The following is a 19107-nucleotide window of genomic DNA, read 5'->3' as shown; positions in this document are numbered from 1 at the left end:
GTAGACAGTAGATGAATGGCCTATAAAAAAAAATCTTCTTTGTAAATGTTGTGTTTTGAGCACATTAATACATATTCAAAGCTGTGTTTATTTTTACACATTAGCGACAAGCTCATCGTTTAGTTCATCTTCTCCTCGCTGCGCTGGGTCTCTGTCTCCGCTGCGCACGCTGTAGCGCTTCGCTTCCATTCAGTCAGATCATTTTCACAGCGTGTTCTGCCGCCCGTCTCCGGTCCCAACCGGGCTCCGGACACGGAGCAGAGACTGTCCGACAGGCTGTCCCTCTTTGAAGCAGAGGATGAGGTCAGCTTCACTCCCGCTTCTGATCTTAAACAACACTGAACTTCAAAATAAAAGCCCAATGAATTGAATTATAGCCATAGACTGTGCTGACTCAATCCGACCCTGAGATCTCCAACCCCGGGCGTATTTGGCAGGTGGCAGCGGCCCCTTTACGGTTCTTTTCTACTGTCCTGATCGTCCCAGCTACACCCAGGCGCAAGAGGGCAAGAGGACTTCTTGTCCCACCACTCTCAGGAGTTGTAGTGGTAACTGTTAAGTGTAGCCTAATTGGCAGCTTAGATGAGGGGATCACCTCCGCCGTGCGTAATAGTCGCGCGTAATGACAGAGGGTAGAAATTAGCATCAATAATCTTCTTTAACTATTAAATATACTAAGTGTGTGTGGAACAGAAATGGGTAAGTCACATCAAATACACAGCTCAACAATTGTGGATGAGGCCAGCCAGCTCCTTTGTTCTCAGGGCAAAGGCCTCACAGGTGAGCTGGCTGCCTATAGACTCCAGACTCAATGGATGTGAGGTGGAGGGAGGTGGGTTTGGTTTTTTTGGGTTTTTTTACAGAGAGGAATTATGACACTTAATCAGACTTCCACATGTGTAGTAATTAAACTGTTTAGCACAAAGTATGGATAAAAATTATGAAACTTTTCGGATGAGATGACCTTGAGGGTATGCTCGCAGTGCGACACCTGCTGGTGTTTTTTGGTAAATGAACAACATGGATTTTAAAAGGAGAAAATAAAGGTTGTGATTGGATCTCCAGTGTGGAGAGAGGATTTACACTCAATGTCCTGTAAACATCACACTGGAACGAAGTCTGTCACTGACATAATCTTAACAATGATACTATTATGATTTGTATGCTTGCTGGCGACGGAATGAGTTTCGCAATGGGCGGACATACTGTAGGCTAGTGGGATAACTGTAGATTCATTGATAAGACTGTCAGGCACACACAAAGCCAGTAATAGCCTACACTGTTTTCGGCATATAATAATGCTGTGTGACGCTAACACTCAGTTAATGTAGCTACGAACCAACTTCCACTCCATATTTATCCATAAATGGACGAAGACGTCCTGAACCAGCTGTCATATCAATTTGCCGCCTGATCCACCTGTCTGTATACCTCTGTGTAGGTTCCACCATGTCATGAGACAAACATGCAAGAAGTCGCGCAGTTTATTGTGTGTAACCGGCGAAGAGCTGTCATTACGCGCGACTATTACGCACGGCGGAGGTGATCCCCTCATCTAAGGCTACACTTAACAGTTACCACTACAACTCCTGAGAGTGGTGGGACAAGAAGTCCTCTTGCCCTCTTGCGCCTGGGTGTAGCTGGGACGATCAGGACAGTAGAAAAGAACCATAAAGGGGCCGCTGCCACCTGCCAAATACGCCCGGGGTTGGAGATCTCAGGGTCGGATTGAGTCAGCACAGTCTATGGCTATAATTCAATTCATTGGGCTTTTATTTTGAAGTTCAGTGTTGTTTAAGATCAGAAGCGGGAGTGAAGCTGACCTCATCCTCTGCTTCAAAGAGGGAGAGCCTGTCGGACAGTCTCTGCTCCGTGTCCGCAGCCCGGTTGGGACCGGAGACGGGCGGCAGAACACGCTGTGAAAAAGATCTGGCTGAATGGAAGCGAAGCGCTACAGCGTGCGCAGCGGAGACAGAGACCCAGCGCAGCGAGGAGAAGATGAACTAAACGATGAGCTTGTCGCTAATGTGTAAAAATAAACACAGCTTTGAATATGTATTAAGTGCTCAAAACACAACATTTACAAAGAAGAATTGTTTTATAGGCCATTCATCTACTGTCTACGGCTAAAACTTAATTCACTGGGCTTTTATTTTGAAGTTCAGACACTTCCGGTCAGTCATCGGCCTTAATGTGCTGTTTAAGATCAAAAAACGAAAAGACAATCAAAATTTAACCGTAATTTGATTTTGGTTTCCTCGTTTTTTCGTTTTAAAACCAAAAACCAAAAAACCAAAAAACCAGCCTGAATTTTGGTTTTTTGGTTTTTGGTTTGAAACGGAAAACCAAATTACCAGCTTACTTTCGTTTTCTGATAGTTCGGTTTAAAGGAAAAATCAAACTAACGAAACGTACACGGACCCAAGAGCTTCTATAGTTCAACTGAAGAAAAACCTCTTGGACCATATAGAAAAAAGTGTTGAATTAAATTAAGACATGAAATGAAAAATAGTATGAATGAATACAAACAAAACATACGAAACGGTTTTAAAAACTCAATTTAATTTGGTTCCTCTATCAGACAATAGATTTGTTGCAGGTAATTGTTATTTAATTCCTGCAGCTATTGCTTCACAACACTTCTTTTTTCTTCTCCTTTCATCTCGACAGAGACTTTGTAATGAAAAGGGGCATTATGAAATAATTATGTGACACTTGCTTTGTTCTTATTGACTGGACAGTCATTGTTGTTTCACAGTCTAGTTTTAGTCATGTTGTTATTTAACATCTTACCTACTCATTTAATTCTGAACACTTGAGGTCTCCGAACAGCCCCTTGAAATTATTAATGAATAGAAATGAACCACCTGAAAAAACATGATCCAGAACCTGATCGAAACACTAGAGGGCGTCATGCTGCAATGAAACAGGACACAGGCTTACAGAGGAGTTTATTGAAACAGCTTATTTTTGAAAGATCCACAATATTGACAAATTATGTGATTATTTATTTTTATATTAATACACACAAAACACTGGTCATATATATGTATGACAGCACACTCACAGTCACTCCCACACCCTCACGTTCAGATACACAGTAATATTCACATATAATTATTCACATTTTTTTAAATATGGTATTACAAGTAATCTTTTACTGTATGCTATTGTTTATACTGTATCACTAATCCAGCTCTACTCAATGTGAATGCACATTTGCACATGAGCGTGCATTTACATTCGTGTGTGTCAGCACAGAGTTCAATCCATCCTTCGGTGAGCCGTCCCCACCTGCTCCCTGTCGTCTCTCACCATCCCTCCTTTTCCATCTACTTGCCGTTCTTCTGTTTCTTCTGTTGGAACTTCCTGAAATGGCTCTGGATGGTGGTGGCGGCTTTCTCGACTTCAACGGGGCTCAGCGGAGGAACAGGAGAGACTGCGCGCATGCTGCAGCACGTGCCGTTGCTGCCGTTGGAGTCTGAGCATGACAGGGCACAGGGTACAGCCAGAGAGGCAGAAGCAAAGGCCATGGAGACATAGTCTGTAGCAATGATTGAGTTCAAGCACACGGTGTACACATTAGCTTTGACATGAGCGGGCTATTTTTCTGAACAAAGTTTGAGTTGGATTTCTGATGCTTGATTTGATAAAACCCTTATGGTAACGTCACGATGATGATTTATTGTGGCAGAAAAATAGCCTGCATTTAATTGAACTATCACTACTACTTACTCTTTCTGTACACCCCTATGCTGTTCCTCCTGAGGCCGTCAAACTGTGAAAGAAACAGGACATCAGTGCGTTAGATGACACTCTGAATGACGCACAGAGGGAAGAATCAGGTGTGCGAGTGAGATACCAGTCAGGTATCAACGTTAAAATCTCATCTGAAACATTGTTAACATGCCACCGACGGCCCCAAATCAGACACATGCAGCAGATAATCACACAGGCGCTTTTGCAAAATTCTTCTACTCGGCTGTACAAAATGTGCAGTCCTTCAGGAATGAATGTGCAATTCACATGAAACTGCACCTGCCTCTCTCTCTCTCTGTGTGTGTATGTGTGTGTGTGTGTCCTTTCTATCTACAGTAATGGTAATGACCTCAAACACAAATCCCCTTGATTGGGATTACAGCTCAAGCAGAGCAGCGGCAGGCAGGCCAGAGGCTGAGGACTGGACCAGTTTAGCCTGCTTACTTGTCAGTTTGGCTGTGTGCCTGCCTGCGTTCAGTCCCACACACCGGCTCCATGACCTCATCAGTGAGGCTTTCTCTCCTTTTACCGGAGACGTCAAGGTGGCGTCTTTCATCGCCAACATCTATGTTTTTATACCTCATAGGACTTTTTTGTGGGCTGATGTTGTTTATCGCCTTCTCGTCAAAACACGTGTGACCTCGGTTACCCACCGCATTTCCTCTTCCTGTCTTTGTCTAGCTTTTTGCCCATGTTTGTGCTTTTAGTTGATAGTATCTCCTTTACACAGATCTATGTCAGAAGTAAACGGTTTCCTCAAGCACAGAAAAATACAGCGCAAAATATCGGCAGACTGGTAGAACATGAGAGGAGTGCACTCCGGGCTGAGATGCTGCTCAGAAAAGAAGAGAAGTTGTGGACAGTGTTGATCCCTGAATAAGGATGTATTGATTCACTGAGGCCAAAAGGGGTCATGTGCAAAACTCAACTTAGTTTTAATATATTATTAGGCTGGTGCTGTTTGAGTGTATGCTGCTCCTCTGAGACACTTTCAGGAAACACAGAACGTGTGACAAGCTTATATGCTCACATGCTGAGTCAAGCTTGACATCTGAACTTTCCACATGCTCGGTCTCGCCACTTGATAAAAAGATTTTTTTAAATTTATGAGCGTGAACTTCCCGCCAATGCAGGCTGGGGAAGCCCAAATTTCATAAAATGTTACTTATCTGCTTTTCATCAAAAACTGCCTCTGTGATGACATCACCCTGATAGGACCCCAGCAGAGAGGATGTGGTCATAGTGGATGACTTAGTCGTGCAGAATGAATGTGCCTTGAATTAGCTGTAATGAATCAATTGCCTTGGTGCGTCAGCATGGAGACTTGTGTGACAGCAACTACTAACCTCCTCTGCTTTGCTGCCCCTCCGGCTGTGCGACACTGAGTGAATCTGCCAAGGCAAAGGCTGGGACACCATGTAAGGCAAAGGGTCCTCCTGCCGGGCAAACCGCATCCCTATCTGAAAGTGAAAATGAGTTCCAGTTAGCAAAAGTAGCACATTTTAAAATAATTCATTTATACATTTTTCGTCAGTAAACACGGCTCATTTGCAAATGATTGTGTTCTGTTTTTATTAACATTTCAAGCAGCATCCAAACTTTGTTGCAATCCGGATTGCACTTGAGTCTTTGCCTTTTATGCTACTTTATACCTCTACTCCACGACATCGCAGAGGCAAATATTATACTTTTACTCAACTGCATTTATCCGACAGCTTTCGTTACTAGTTACTTTTAAGATTACGATTTCTCATACCCTTCCTCTCCGGCAAAAAGCATGTATCTCCAGATGTCTTTATATTGAATGGTTGTGATAAACCAAAGGATTTAGTGAACAATTCTTCTTCTTCAGCTACACAAACTATTTAAAAAAACATCTTGGATTAGCTGTAAATGCAAAGTCACAAAGCTGAAAACTGGGCTGTTTTTCTGAGCTCATGGAAAGTTCACTATTTAGAGATACGTGGTTCTCACAGTACAGCAACACTACAAACATATGAGGATCCAACGATCCAAATACTTTTTACACTACCTCAATCATCAACTCTAGACCTTTTTTTCAATTTGAACATATTTGTCCCTCATGGCTCAGGTTTGTCTCTAATAATCTTAAAACCTTTCAATTTTCAGTCAAGTTTGGTCTACAGAAATCTTTTCCTGGTACTTAACTCTTTTGTTTGCTGTACTGGTGAATCATTTCTTAGGAACATGAGCATGAGATGTTACATAATAAGCAGAGAGTGATCAGTGGGAGGAATGCTGCACACACTGTAAGTTTTAAAGTTGACTTCAGGAAACCAATAACCCCTGAAGTACCAATTAAAGTAGACTATTGAATTGAAATTATACCAGCTAAAAACTTTTAAGATTATTCTACCTTACTTTGTAATTTTGAGGTAATCACTTTTCAGTAAAGTCACTTTGTCAGATTTTTCAGTGCATAAAAAGTTTGGTTCAGCATCACATTAATTATACCTGGATGTTGTCGATACTAGCCTTGTTATAATTTGAAACTGACTGCATGTTTTAACATCACCATAATCACATTTGGCTGCTGTCTAAATAAATGAACCTGATAAACCTGATGTATATGATTTATATTGACACAGAAGACCTGCAGGCTGAGGAAAACACAGTGTCATGGTCGCAGCAAAACAACGAGCTGCCATTTCCTCTAATATCTAAAAACATGTGTAAAATAAACATGATATTAGCTCAACACACTTAATAAATGTTAAATCTAATTTCCAGAAATAATTAACAACTTCCCATCTCTACTCTTATTTCTATTCTATCATTCTAATTGTCTTACCGATTCTACGACTCGGACCACCATATACATGGCTGTAAGCATGGTGATCAACATCTTGACCACTTTCCCTTTAGTGTCTCTATTAATCCTTAATGTTTTCCTCGGTTTTCAATCACTTTCCCCAGTCCTGCTGCAGGAAAGATAACTCCACACAGGAACAGGCCCGAGCAATCAAGAAAGCAATGATGGGCTGCTCAGCGGAAGGACAGTTAAACACACAGTGTTGAGTTTCTCAGGTACACACAACCAGCTCACACCCATGCACATGGTTCATTCTCACAGTCTCTGACACACGACAGTAAGACTGCTAAAGAGCTTTGCAGGACAGAAATAGAGAGGCAGTAATCTTTTTCCTCTGCACAGCACTTATCCTTCAGGTGTGCTTCCATCTCTCCAGCAGTCGAGCCGGATCAGGTTTAATTCACACGTTAGATTTTAAAAATAAAAAAACCCCAAGAAAACCAATTTCTAATGTACTGTTTTTATTTACCCTTGTAGTTCAAATATCTTGGATACAAACTCATGTGCTTCACTGGTGTGACTTGGAGGGATGATCCCAAACAAGTCTGAGACATTTTGACACATGGGTACCAGTTTCTAATAGGGCACCCTTTTTAAAGTGGTTATAAGATGCAACTAATGAACTAAATTATGGTTAATAAATCATTTAGCCATGCTTTATAGATCTAGTGAAAGCGCATTTGTTGTGACTGGGTTCTGAAAAATCTAATTGCCTGGTATTTATCCTTTTTATTTTGTAACAATGCTGTTATTAATGTTCATAATCATGAATAAATGCTTAATAAGTTGTTAATAAATGTATTTTTAATCCAGATCCTTTGAAACATTTTCCAAAAAGATAACTGTTCACATGGCTCAATCAATCAATCAATCAAAGGGAATTTTCACAAACTTGCAACCCAGATTTAGCTCTAAATAATGGGTTTTAAGGAACCAACATATAAAGAAATTCAGGAAGTGTGGTGTAGATTTATAAATGTAGCCTGCTTTTATTTAATGAGATTTAAGATTAAGTTGACCGATGATGTTTTAAGATGTAAAAAGTGCATATCTGGTTATCAAATCCATCAAACCAATCTTATCAGTCACTTTTTTATTGGCTAAGTGGGAGCAGATTGTAACGTGACATGAAAAATAAGACAATCAAGCACACAATCACAAGCCTGTGGACGATTTGTGCCGGTAGTTTAATACTGACGGTGGATTTCTTTGTGAAGGACTCTTCTCAGTGAATTTTCCTGCTGTGCTGACAGAGAACAACAGGAGCTAAGGTTAGTTTAGAAATGGAGTCTGCTAACATAAACTAACAACTTCCAGCACAACACAGAAGTTCCACAGAGCTTCTTTAATGTCTACCTGCAAAACAAACTTCTTTTGAGACAATAAGTTGTAGTTGAAGTCCAGCATGTTGGGTACAGGTACTCCCCTGTCACCTGGACGTGCAAGTAAAAAAGTTATGTTGCAGGGTTTTCTAGGAAAAGATCAAATCATAGTGAGGACAATAGCCTGTCTATTAAGAAAGGTCTGCATCAGTATGCCAGCTATTCATCTGTAGTATTCAGATAGACTTATATCTGAGAGATCACACATGACTCAGGATTTTTGTGCGTCATTGTCTGGAGTCTCCTCTGACCCTTGCAGACAATGATAATCCTCTGTGCAGTTCTCTGTGGACACATTGCAACAGCACTGAGAGGGACAGACGCTGCTTTCTGTTATCTGAATATCAAGTCTGTCATATAAAGACGTTTTTCATAAGCACTAATGTCACGTGTGTGATCTTGTCTTGATTTGTGCATGTGACTGGTGTTCATGTTGTTCTTATGGCATTAGAAAGAAGTGCAGGAATGTGTCTTATCACTGAACAGACTGGTATAAGAGCTCTTGTGACAGAGACACGCAATCACATGGTGACAGTTAAAATGTGAAGGATTCTCGTTTTCTTTTACCAAGCAATTACCAGAGAAGAAATAGGTAAGAACATTATTATACAGTACAAATTTTAGCAAAGAACACAGGGACCATAACATATTTGCATTAAAAGTCTATATATTTGTCTTATTGGAGAAATTATACATGAATCAGCATACTTGTTGCACGGCAAGACATCTTTTGTGCAGACAGAGAAAACTGGCTTTACCTGAGTGGCAATGTTTTTCTTTTTCCCCTTATTTTGAAAGAAATATATAATAAACATGTGATTATATGCGTTAGACAATTCAGGCAACACTTTATAATAAGGGTAAATCAGGAAATAATTACAGTAATGAGCAGCTTAAACATCTCTGTATCAGGATCAAAAACAATACAGTAGAATAAAAGATCATTAGGGAGAGACTGCTGGATTAATCCTAATGACGAAGTGTATAATAATTAGTGCTCTAATTACTGCTCATGGAAAGCCACTACACAGTACTCATGCATAAGTATGATCTTGAGTTACTTGCACCTGCTTCATGCTTACAGTATACTATAAGACGATGAATCTTTTTTGAGAAAACTGTACTTGACTAATTTCTATGATTAAAAGCTTACAGAGATAAACGTACAATCAAATAATTAAATACAATTTTTTAAAGATGAAACCAGTGGTTCCCAACCTTTTTGACTTTTGACCTTTTATAAAAAAGATACCTGGTTTTCAGCAGTTGTACTAGAGAGATATTTCCTCTTTAAACTGTTGAAGGCCCAAAGAGGGATAATGTAGTTATCATATACATTTCACAACAACCCAACTTTTCTTGTGACCCTGGGAACCACTGGACTAAACCATAAACTCAGTGTATATAAAGTACAATAATACTTAAGTTGCATCAGTACTGACAATCTAATACTGTAATACATGACAATCTAAATAAAAAAAAACGTAGGATTTTATGCAGGACTTTCCCTCGTAATCGTGAATTTTGACGTTGTGGTTTCCCTGTTTTTACTTGGGGCTCTGAGTAGGTCTTCAAACACTGCTTTTTACTAGTGTTAGCTTAAAAAAAATCACAATAGATGCTATCCAAACTAGAAAAATTATGTATTTCGTGGTGAGCTATATAAAATGACACTTTACCTCTTTCCTTATGCTCTCACCGCCAAACAAACATCATTTCTGCAGCTGTTTTTTCAGCCAATATTGCAGCTTTTCAACAATGAGGTATGGCCACTGCTCAAAATTGGAAAAGCGACACTCAAAAATAAATCACAAGAGGTTTGAGCTTCAAGTTGTGAAGTGCTAAAACGAATGGTTAGTCACCTCAATATTGAACTCTCAGTTGTGTGCTTTATCTTTCCGACAGTCTCCTGACCTGAGCAGACACCATCGTATCTGCAGGTCCAGTTCAGCCTGTCATGGGCTGTGTTTTATTGTGAGAAGCAAACTGAAACAGGGAGGAGTGTACTGCTTCACTGAAGCATTTCAAGAAGATAAAAGTCAGGACAAACCTGCCTCCTCCGTACGTTCCACAATGACATTAAGACAGCAGCCTACAACATATTCTCATCTATTGTAAGTAGGACAACAGAGGTTTTCACATTCCAGTCATGTGGTGTTAGTGGTGTTAGGCCAAAGAATGTTGAAGGTATTATTGACTGTGTTGTGTTGCCTTTTGTAGCCCAGTGATGTTTGTGTTTTGAATTTTAATCACAGGTTTCCAGTCAACACTCCACATGAGTAGTGGCTGACCGGCAGAGGAAAACTCATTTAAAACGGAGACGGGAGACACTCGGCGGGATTTATCATGTCAGTCAAGCTGCCTAAGAGGCTGAGCAGCAAAAAGAAAAGTATGTTCACTTTTATTTTTATGATTTTTTTAGGGGTTGTGGCATCGTGACATTATTTCTTTTAAAGAAATTGCAGATGTCTTAATGTTCTACACTCAAAAGATTTGTCTTTGTACTTTATCTACGTGATATTGTTTAATAAATTGATAAGATTAATTGATTAAAAACACCTACCTTGTACTTTGAAGGAAGGCCTGCAAGCATCAATAAATGGTGAAAAGGTATTACTTTTATTTGGAGAGTTATGCATGCTGTATATGGCTCAAGAAACCAGCTTTGTGTCAAGCCAAAGTATAATTACCCTAAGTGACCCATGATCCATCTGTTATTGCCCTATTTTAATTATCAGGTGTGCAGCTCACCAAACAAATAAGTGGCATCTTTTCAGATACACTGCTGCAGCAATCCAAGCCGACACATTGTCTGTGTTTACCCAAAACCTGAGCTAATCCAAATACGTTTGCATTCTGCAGCTACACTCAGCGCTTCATTTAGCAAAGGCTGTGGCAATAATTCTTAATGTGTGCACGGCAACCATGATACCAAATAATTTGGTTAGCTCTGAAGTTTAATTTTGCGAGGTCTGTTTATGTAATTAAGGACAGCAGAAATTAATTTGAGCTGACCACTTCAGAGGCTGCCTGTGACTGCTATGGCTTTGAGAACAGAATGAGATAAATGTGCAGGCCAGGAGGGATGTGTTGGATGGAAGCTCAGAAATGCCGAGTGTTTTAATATGTTTACTCTGTAATGATAATTGAGTTGGTGGCAGCAAGTGTCAACCCTGACGATAATGTCACCAAAGGAGAGTCGGTTTGAAGATAACACTGCTGTTTTGTTTGCAGTCAGAGCTGAGAATAAAATGTAATGTCTAATAAGCTACAGCTAACATTAACAAAATAGGGTGTCAATATGATAAGTAGTGACAGTAGTGACATCAAATGAGTCTGAGGCAACAGCTGAAGAGTATAACTTAAGTATTGATAAGAACTCAATTCAAGGCCATTTAAAGACATGCAATAAACATAATCCAGCCCGTTCTCGCTCCCAACATGTCAAATTTGGCAGCTTGGTCAGTGGCCCTACACTTCAAAGTTTGACGATTTAGGCACACATCTAGGGTAGTGGTATAAGAAGTGTGGACCATCCACATTGGGAGGTGGTTGAGGGTGGTTGGCTGGTGCAAACGCAGGACTTCAACTGTGGAGAAGTCTGAGTTTGAGTCCTTTGTCTAAGCAAAATAAAGGTTGTCTTGTTTGTAATTTACGTTACATAACATAAGTAAGAGCAAACATACTTATTTTAAGCCAATCCATGATATTTTCCTAAACCTAACTAAATAGTTTTGGTGCTTAAGCCTAAACTGTGACTTAAGTTAACATAACATCTAACCAGATGTTGTATATTTATTATCGATAACTTGATCGTGGAGCAGTGCAGCAGAAAATCTGACACTAGAGGGGCAAGTAGCATCATAGTTTGAAGCTTGGGCCCACTAACTAAAGCTGTCGTATTTGATGAGCTGGGAGAGAGAACATGCTACATAATTCATATGCTGTACGAGTCAAGGTTAAAGATGTATTTTTTCTAATTTTCAACAAAACAATACAACTTTGTAGTATGTAGTATGAGAAATTCATGTAACTGAAAATTCCTTTGTTTGCCATTTTCCAAAGTATAACTAGAACATTTTAACAACTTGAAGCCAAATTCTTTGGCTGTTTATCTTGATCATATAAATTCACACTTAACTGCATAAAACTAAGAAATCTCATATGATTTTAAAATGCATCTAATCCAAAGCCTAAATTATTGCCTTGTTTTTTCAAACCAGAGCCTCTAAAGAACAATGCCCAGGCAGAGACTCTCCATAAGCTGGGCCTTGAGGCCTTCTGGACTACACGACTGGACCCAGCGTCTATGTTGGACATCAGCACTTGGACTCTTGAGAATCAAGTTCCTCTAGAGCTTAAAGATCTACCATATGCTTTCCTTCAACGCCTTTGGCTGCTTCGCCCTGATGCACGGAGCCCTTGCTGCAAAAATCAGCACGGTGTTCCAAACAGTGCCAATAACTCACCCGAGGAGATGATCAATGGTTTGGGGGAAAGCCAGAGTGACATCAACCCCCTTGATCTAGTCACAGCTGTCTTTATGTCTGCCAACACCTTCCTTCAGCAGGAGATGACTGCACGCATGGTGCAATGCCAGTTTGCTGTGCCCCTGATACTTCCGAACATAGATCCAGAAGAACCCAGTCACTTCCTTCTTTGGCCTTTGAGAGGTGTTGTGAACCGATGGATGTCTCACAGGAAGGTCCACGAGGGGGATTTGGCTAGCACATTCATGCCAATGGTTTCTTGTGTGAAGCTTGGCCGCTGTGGTGTCTCCAAGTCAAAGGTGCTAAACAATGTTATAAATGGACTCGGATCTCCTCGTGAAACATTTCTCCACAGAGGGATGGATGGAGGACAGCTGCCCCGAAGACTCTCCAATGGTCTTGTAGAGATAGGATGGTATCTACCCACTGGAAACACTGCCAAAGATACGTTCCCTGTCCCTGTGGTCATCTCTAACCTGCGTGGTGATGCCAGTGTACATGAGAAGTACCTCAGCCTTTTATGTCAAACGTCTTCAGCTGTGGTTGTTTTCTGTGGGAATCTTAGAGAGAAAGAAAGACAGCTTATTGCTTCTTGCAAAGATTTGGCAAGCAAGCTCATATTGATTGACCTATCAGACACTGCAGAAAATGAAAACAGAGTTGTGGGGTTTGCTGATCAGAACCTTGGTCAAGTAATCGGGCTTCCCAGAGGATCAGTCCTGCAAGGGAGCGCTTTGAGTGAGGAGGAACTGGCTGACAGGCTGTCTGAAACCCTGAATGATCTCTTACCAGATACACTGAAAGTTGTTTCACTTGAGGCAGCAGCAACATTAGCAGAGGAGCTAGGCCTTAGTGTGGATGAAGGGGCTGTCTGTAAAAAGGCAATGGCCACAGTGGAGGAAGTATTGAAAGGGTTAGACAAGGGATCTGCTCAATTTAAAGAGAAACAGCTTCCTTTGCAGGGGCATTTGTGGGGCAAACTGGCCCAAATAGAAAAGGAGGAGAGAAAACAGAGAAAAGAAGGAAAAGAAATCAACTCCCAACTGCAAAAGGAAAAGAAAGACATCTTTGTCGAGTTGAGTAGCTACAAAATGACCCCATCGATGAAGATTTTCACCGATGCGCTTTTCACAACAGATAAAGTGGAGAGGACTTGTTTCCTAAGTTGGATGAAGCTGAAGCTTCAGTTGATGCAAATTGGAAAACAAAACAGTCAGCAAGAGCTGTTCACAAACCTGCAGATAAAAGAGCAATATGGCATCCAGGAACATTTGGATGAGCTCACAAATGGAGCCCATGACGATCTAGAGGACAGTGATAGTTTCTGCACAGATTCATCATTTGAAGAGGAGCACAATGAAGAGCAGAGTGTAATCACAGAACTACAAGTTTCTGAGTTACAAGCTGAGATTGACCAAGAGGTCGAGCACATCTTGCAAAAGTCTACAGAAAAGCCCACAGAACAACAGCCACAAGAGAAAGACCATCACGAGTCCACAGATGATTCGGTCCTAGAGCAGCAGTTAGAAATGATGTCAAATAAAAAAGAAATTCAAGAGGAAGGAGTGATTGAAAACGGGTTGGAACAAATTACAGATCCAGTCTTTGAGGACCAAAACAATCATTTGGAGTCTGAAGAAAATGGAACCTTGAGCTTCCAAGAGAAACAGCAAGATGAACCACAGCTGACAGTAGCTGACTCAGATTCAGCTTCTTCCTCCCAACAACAAATGTGCCAAGATGTTGCCATTGAAGATCAGGTAACCTCATGGTCGCAACCTTTTGAACCTGATCCAACCTGGCTGGGCCTTGAGCACTTTTTGCGTGAGATGGGCCTAATTTTTGAGCTAACACACATCAGCCCCGGCAGTGGGAGCCAGAACGTGTTACGCCTCCCTAGCTTAGCTACAGACCTTCTTTTCTATGGGATTCCACTTGAACTAATGGATGGAGATGCTTCAAACATCCCCATGCAGTGGCTGGGCTGTGTCTTTGCAGAGCTCAGACGCCGTCTACCTCAAGAACAGTGCAGGACCCGAGTGCTGACAAACCTTGGAGTACATCATGCTAGAAATGCTGAGGTTCTTTCTGCATTATTTGGGGTGAAATTCCCTGAAGGAAGGCAAAGATCGACTCGAGGGGTGTACATGGTCGCCCTGTGTCTCCCCTATAACCTTAGAAAGGACATGGAATGCGATCTTCTGTTGCTAATTGATGTAGAAGGTCTCCGCTCAGACAACCAAAGAAATACACTGATCAAAGACAACGAGATGGCCACTGTTGCAACAGGATTGAGTGATGTTTTAATGCAGAACATCTCCTCTCATGCGGATACTGAGTTTGAAACTGATTTCAGTGTCATAGCCAATGCTCTCCTACGCATCAAAGAATGTGGCTCTATGCCCATTTGCCAACTCCTGGCCCAGGATGATGGTATAAACAGCGTGTTACAAGCCTCGCAGTTAAGGCGTCTATCTGATATGCTTCAGACTGAGACTGGGGACAAAGAAATGAACAATGCTAATAACCATTATGCAAAGACCACCGGATGTATCACCTGTGTCAAATGGCCGTGGTGCAATATGTCCCTCTCTGAACCAATTGATACACAGTATAGTGAGGCTGTGTTAAAGCTGAAGCAAAACCTCCTTCGGTCATTGAAGAAAAGAGCAGCCAAGTCCGCAGCCACAGGTCTGCCTGAAATCATGAGTCGTCTGTGTGTTGTTTGGGACGCAGTGAGAGCAGAATCGTTCTCCGTTGGTCTGCAAAATACTGACATTGCTTTAGCTTTCTCTTTATTGTGCACAGAGCTTTCCCAGTGGGAGGATAGTTTCCTAGAACACATGGACAGGTGGCTTATGGGGGCATCAAAGAAAATCGTCGCTACCAAAGCAAAGGCTTTAGACGCTATGATCCAGAATGGTCTTATGAGTGAGCTGAAGGATGAAGCCAGAGAGGAAGTCAAAAAAGAGGTGGACAAACTCAGGTCAAAAGTAAAGGCCTATTTGATGAAAGATGACATTCCCAACATGGACACATTCAAGCCAGTCCTAATGAGCAACATGGATGACCTCCAAAAGCGAGTAACTGAAGTGATAATACAAAGGTTGGAGGTGGTCACTGAGAGCCATTGTTCTTCCACACAGTTGAAGAAATTTGAGATGTTACTGGAAAAAGAAGAGGAATTCAAGATGCAAGCCCTGGTAGAGAAAAGCAAGTCAACCAAAGTTCTTCTTCAAGATGCAGAGCTGGAAGATGAGTTTGAGGGCATGTGGAGTGATATCTTGTCCAGCTTTGAATTCAGGCCTTCAGAAACAGACGATATCACTGCAAGAGTGACTCATATCCTGAAAGAGAATCTAATCAGCCGTGGGCTTCAGAAACACCTGAAAAAGCTTGAAGACATCGGCCAAAACCAGACATCTAACTTCTACGTTAATGATGAGTACTTTGGATACCGTAGCAGATTAAAGCACATGTTTGAAGACAACAACAGAATACAGAGGTTGGCAGCTCAAAAGTTGGCAAGTAATCTCATAGAGGAATACAATCAGTTTGCAGCAGATAAATCTAGCTCACCAGCAGATTTCTCTGACAGCTACATTAGGGAACTGTTAGAAAATGTTGAAAAAGGTTTGAAGGACAAAACTCTGGAAATCAAATCAGCTTTTGAAGTTGATCTGAAGGTTTATCTCTGTAGCGCTGCATGCCAAGACTTCCAAAAACTACATGACCGCTATGCCAAGGACACAGAGTTTTTGACATGTATCTCTGCGGCCAAGAATAAGTACTTGGCAGAGTTTATCTATCAGTTCAGGAAGAGAGACCAGTGCCAGAGGGTGGCTCAAGCGTTCACCTCCATGGTTATCAAACCTACGGTGTCGGCCTACATCTATAAACCAGTGGGGATGCGCATTGTAGAAGAGATCCAAGGTAAACTCCCACAGTATCAGTCCCAAAGGGCCTTCCACCAGAACTTGTTGGAGGAGCTGATAAAGGAAGACTGCTTTGAAAGCTTCCTTGAATATTTTCAGTCTTATGACGACTACAGACTGAGGAAGATCCAGGAGACAGTGGTGGCTCACCTCTGTGACTCAACCGACTTGGATAAATGGAGGCAACAAAGACTTGGAGAAATTGTAGGAAAGATTGTGGCAGCAGTGAGCGAAACGGCAGAAGGTACCAATGGAGTGTTGAGTGATACAAAGCCGCTGCTGGAGAGAGCGTGTCTCATTTTAGAGGAAGATGGAGACGTGGATGTCACCAGGGCCTCTCTGGATGGACCACTCTTCAGTATCACCACAGAGTGGGATCGCTTTGTCACATGTCTAATGGAGTTATTGGCTACAATGCGGTTTGATCTGGCACAGGAGTTCACCCAAAATGTGGATATCACCCAATTACTTCAATGTCTGCCAGTTCAGCCCCACAACTCCCTCTTCGACAGAGTGAGGGGCTGTGACAAAAAATGTCCTGTCTGCAGAGCCCCCTGTGAGCTGGAGAAGAAGGGACATGAGGTTCACAGGGCTCTGCTCCACAGGCCCAAAGGCATGTTGCCCCATAACTCCTCTTCTCTATCCAAAGTCAGTTGCCCTGAAAGCGTGACTGAAAGCAACCCAGACCAGAGCAATGACACAGAGGACACGTCTGTGGCATGCACCAGCCTCCTCTCCCTGTATCCAGACTGGAGCATCTCCCCTGAGGACCCAAACAACCAGATGCCAAGTGCTTACTGGAGGTACGTTGTGGATTATTAAGGCTTAAATGTCACACTTATATAATCTTAAATGTTTCTCGTACATAATCTGTACATTATATACCAGTATATATACTTTGTATGCAAATGTTCCTGAAATGAGCTAAATATTCTTTAATTTACAGATATGTGTTGACGAGGTTCAATGAGAGGTTTGCAGAGGAATACGGGCAGGAGGCAGCAAAGATTCCTGACGACTGGAGGAAGATCACAGAAGAGGAGGCCTTGTACAGTCTGAAGGAGGCCTTCTCTGTACAGTGCTGATATATGGACTGGTCAGCGCTCAACGCTGTCTTTAACATAATAGATGTGATATTTCATTAATCAGGTTTTAGATTTTATATGGCAATTATTAAGGATGTTGATGGTAATGGTAAAAATGGACAAATAGCTAACCAAATGGACCTTTTTTTATTTTTGTCTGTTTGTTTTTTTAACTATTTCCATTAACACATATTGTCCTTTATGTAATGTGTAATTAATTGTCTCTCTTATTATCTCACTTTTAATATAATAATATCCTCTACTGCTTCCTGATGAGACAAAACAATGTGAAAAATTGTAAGGTCTTGCCTTGCATTCAAAACAAACCAATGACATTTTTTTCACATTAGAATAAAACTGTATACCTTTTAAATACCTTTGTCATATAAATTGTAGATTGATTTTGGGAAGAGCAGGAATATCAAATCTGTTGTCTCGTCTTTTTCTTACCGTATATCCAGCGGTAATTTACTGAATTTTCTTACATACGTTGTACTGTGTTTACTGTAAATTATTTTAATTAAAGCTGAGATTATTTTGGATTCATAGGATAAAGAGTGGACGGTAAAGTGCACGGCATCGGATCATGTGCATCCCACAGATTCCCCGACAGTTTCTGCCACATCATCGCCATCAAACATCCTTAAAGTATTTTATCTTGTGTGTAACAAAACACAACGTCTCTGTATCATTTTCTCACATTAAAACACTTGATGAAGATTACACTGTGCAACTCTTCTTCTGTGAGCTCAGACGCGATCCTCTAATGTGGTGCATCACCTTAACTACTCTCCACTAACTGTGCACGTGTTCCTGCTCTGCCACTCAGGAAAAACTTTGCCCTTCTTATGGTACCAGATATACACATTACTGAACCGACTGAAATGAATGAATGTAGGGTAAAGTCAAGTGTTGAAATCCACAAGAGGGCAATGTGGGATGGAAGAATCTCAGATAGCGCAATGCAAAGATGTAAGAACACGGTTCAATGATTTTAGACATTAGATCATTTATCGTTTGCCCATCCATTATACTTCTAAAGGACATTTTTATTCAATAATTGATCAATATTACTTGACAGATAACATAAGTGATATACAGATAATTTACCTGTTATAACTGCCCTTTGAAAGATATTTGCATACAGTAAAATACATTAACAGTGACTGAGAGTAACTAGACAGATCCCTTCAGACAGGTCATGGCCTGAAAGCAAAGGTCACCTCTGATCTTTAGCTTGGACTCCGTACAACCATGTGACATCAAGGATCTCAGGCTGAAGGCTTGTGAGGGTTTAAAAGCTCAATTGTAGGTGCCAGGCTTTGAGCCAACCTGGTGATAAAGTGCTTAAAAAATGTTTAAGTCTCGAAAAAGTGTGCAGTCCTCTTTCCTTATTTTTGTGGTGCAAAGGCTGGCAGCAGAGATTTAAACAATATGCAGCAGGTCGCCCTGGAGGGTCCGGGAGTCCCACACCTGCCATCTACATGCCAGTTTGTCTTTACACCTAGCTTGTTTAAATAAATGACAGGATTAATGACAGTATACTTTGAGCTGTACAAGTACAACACTTTACATTTATCAAACAGTGTCAACCAATTCTTAGTTAGATGAAATTACTGTAGC

The 19107-nt window shown here is 41.2% G+C and overlaps 2 protein-coding genes across 2 annotated transcripts; one reads left to right on the top strand and one right to left on the bottom strand.

Moving 5' to 3' along the window:
• Window positions 1-3268: 3268 nt before the first annotated feature.
• Window positions 3269-6625, bottom strand: LOC311256185 (uncharacterized protein; the record flags this gene model as incomplete). The annotated part of the gene is made up of 4 exons (XM_084351034.1): window positions 3269-3481; window positions 3736-3778; window positions 5106-5219; window positions 6572-6625. The coding sequence occupies 4 exons, from the start codon at window positions 6623-6625 to the stop codon at window positions 3333-3335; spliced, it is 360 nt and encodes a 119-aa protein (XP_084207160.1). The 3' UTR covers window positions 3269-3332.
• Window positions 6626-10320: 3695 nt separating this feature from the next.
• gvin1l2 (GTPase, very large interferon inducible 1-like 2) lies at window positions 10321-17586 on the top strand (the record flags this gene model as incomplete). Its single annotated transcript, XM_084351033.1, has 3 exons — window positions 10321-10363; window positions 12198-17202; window positions 17346-17586. 3 exons carry the CDS (start codon window positions 10321-10323, stop codon window positions 17482-17484), a joined length of 5187 nt encoding a protein of 1728 aa, XP_084207159.1. The 3' UTR covers window positions 17485-17586.
• Window positions 17587-19107: the final 1521 nt, after the last annotated feature.

This window comes from Pagrus pagrus (genome assembly GCF_965226575.1).
Source record: "Pagrus pagrus genome assembly, chromosome: 4".
NCBI classification, from domain to species: domain Eukaryota; kingdom Metazoa; phylum Chordata; class Actinopteri; order Spariformes; family Sparidae; genus Pagrus; species Pagrus pagrus.
This window is presented reverse-complemented; position numbering and strand designations above follow the sequence as displayed.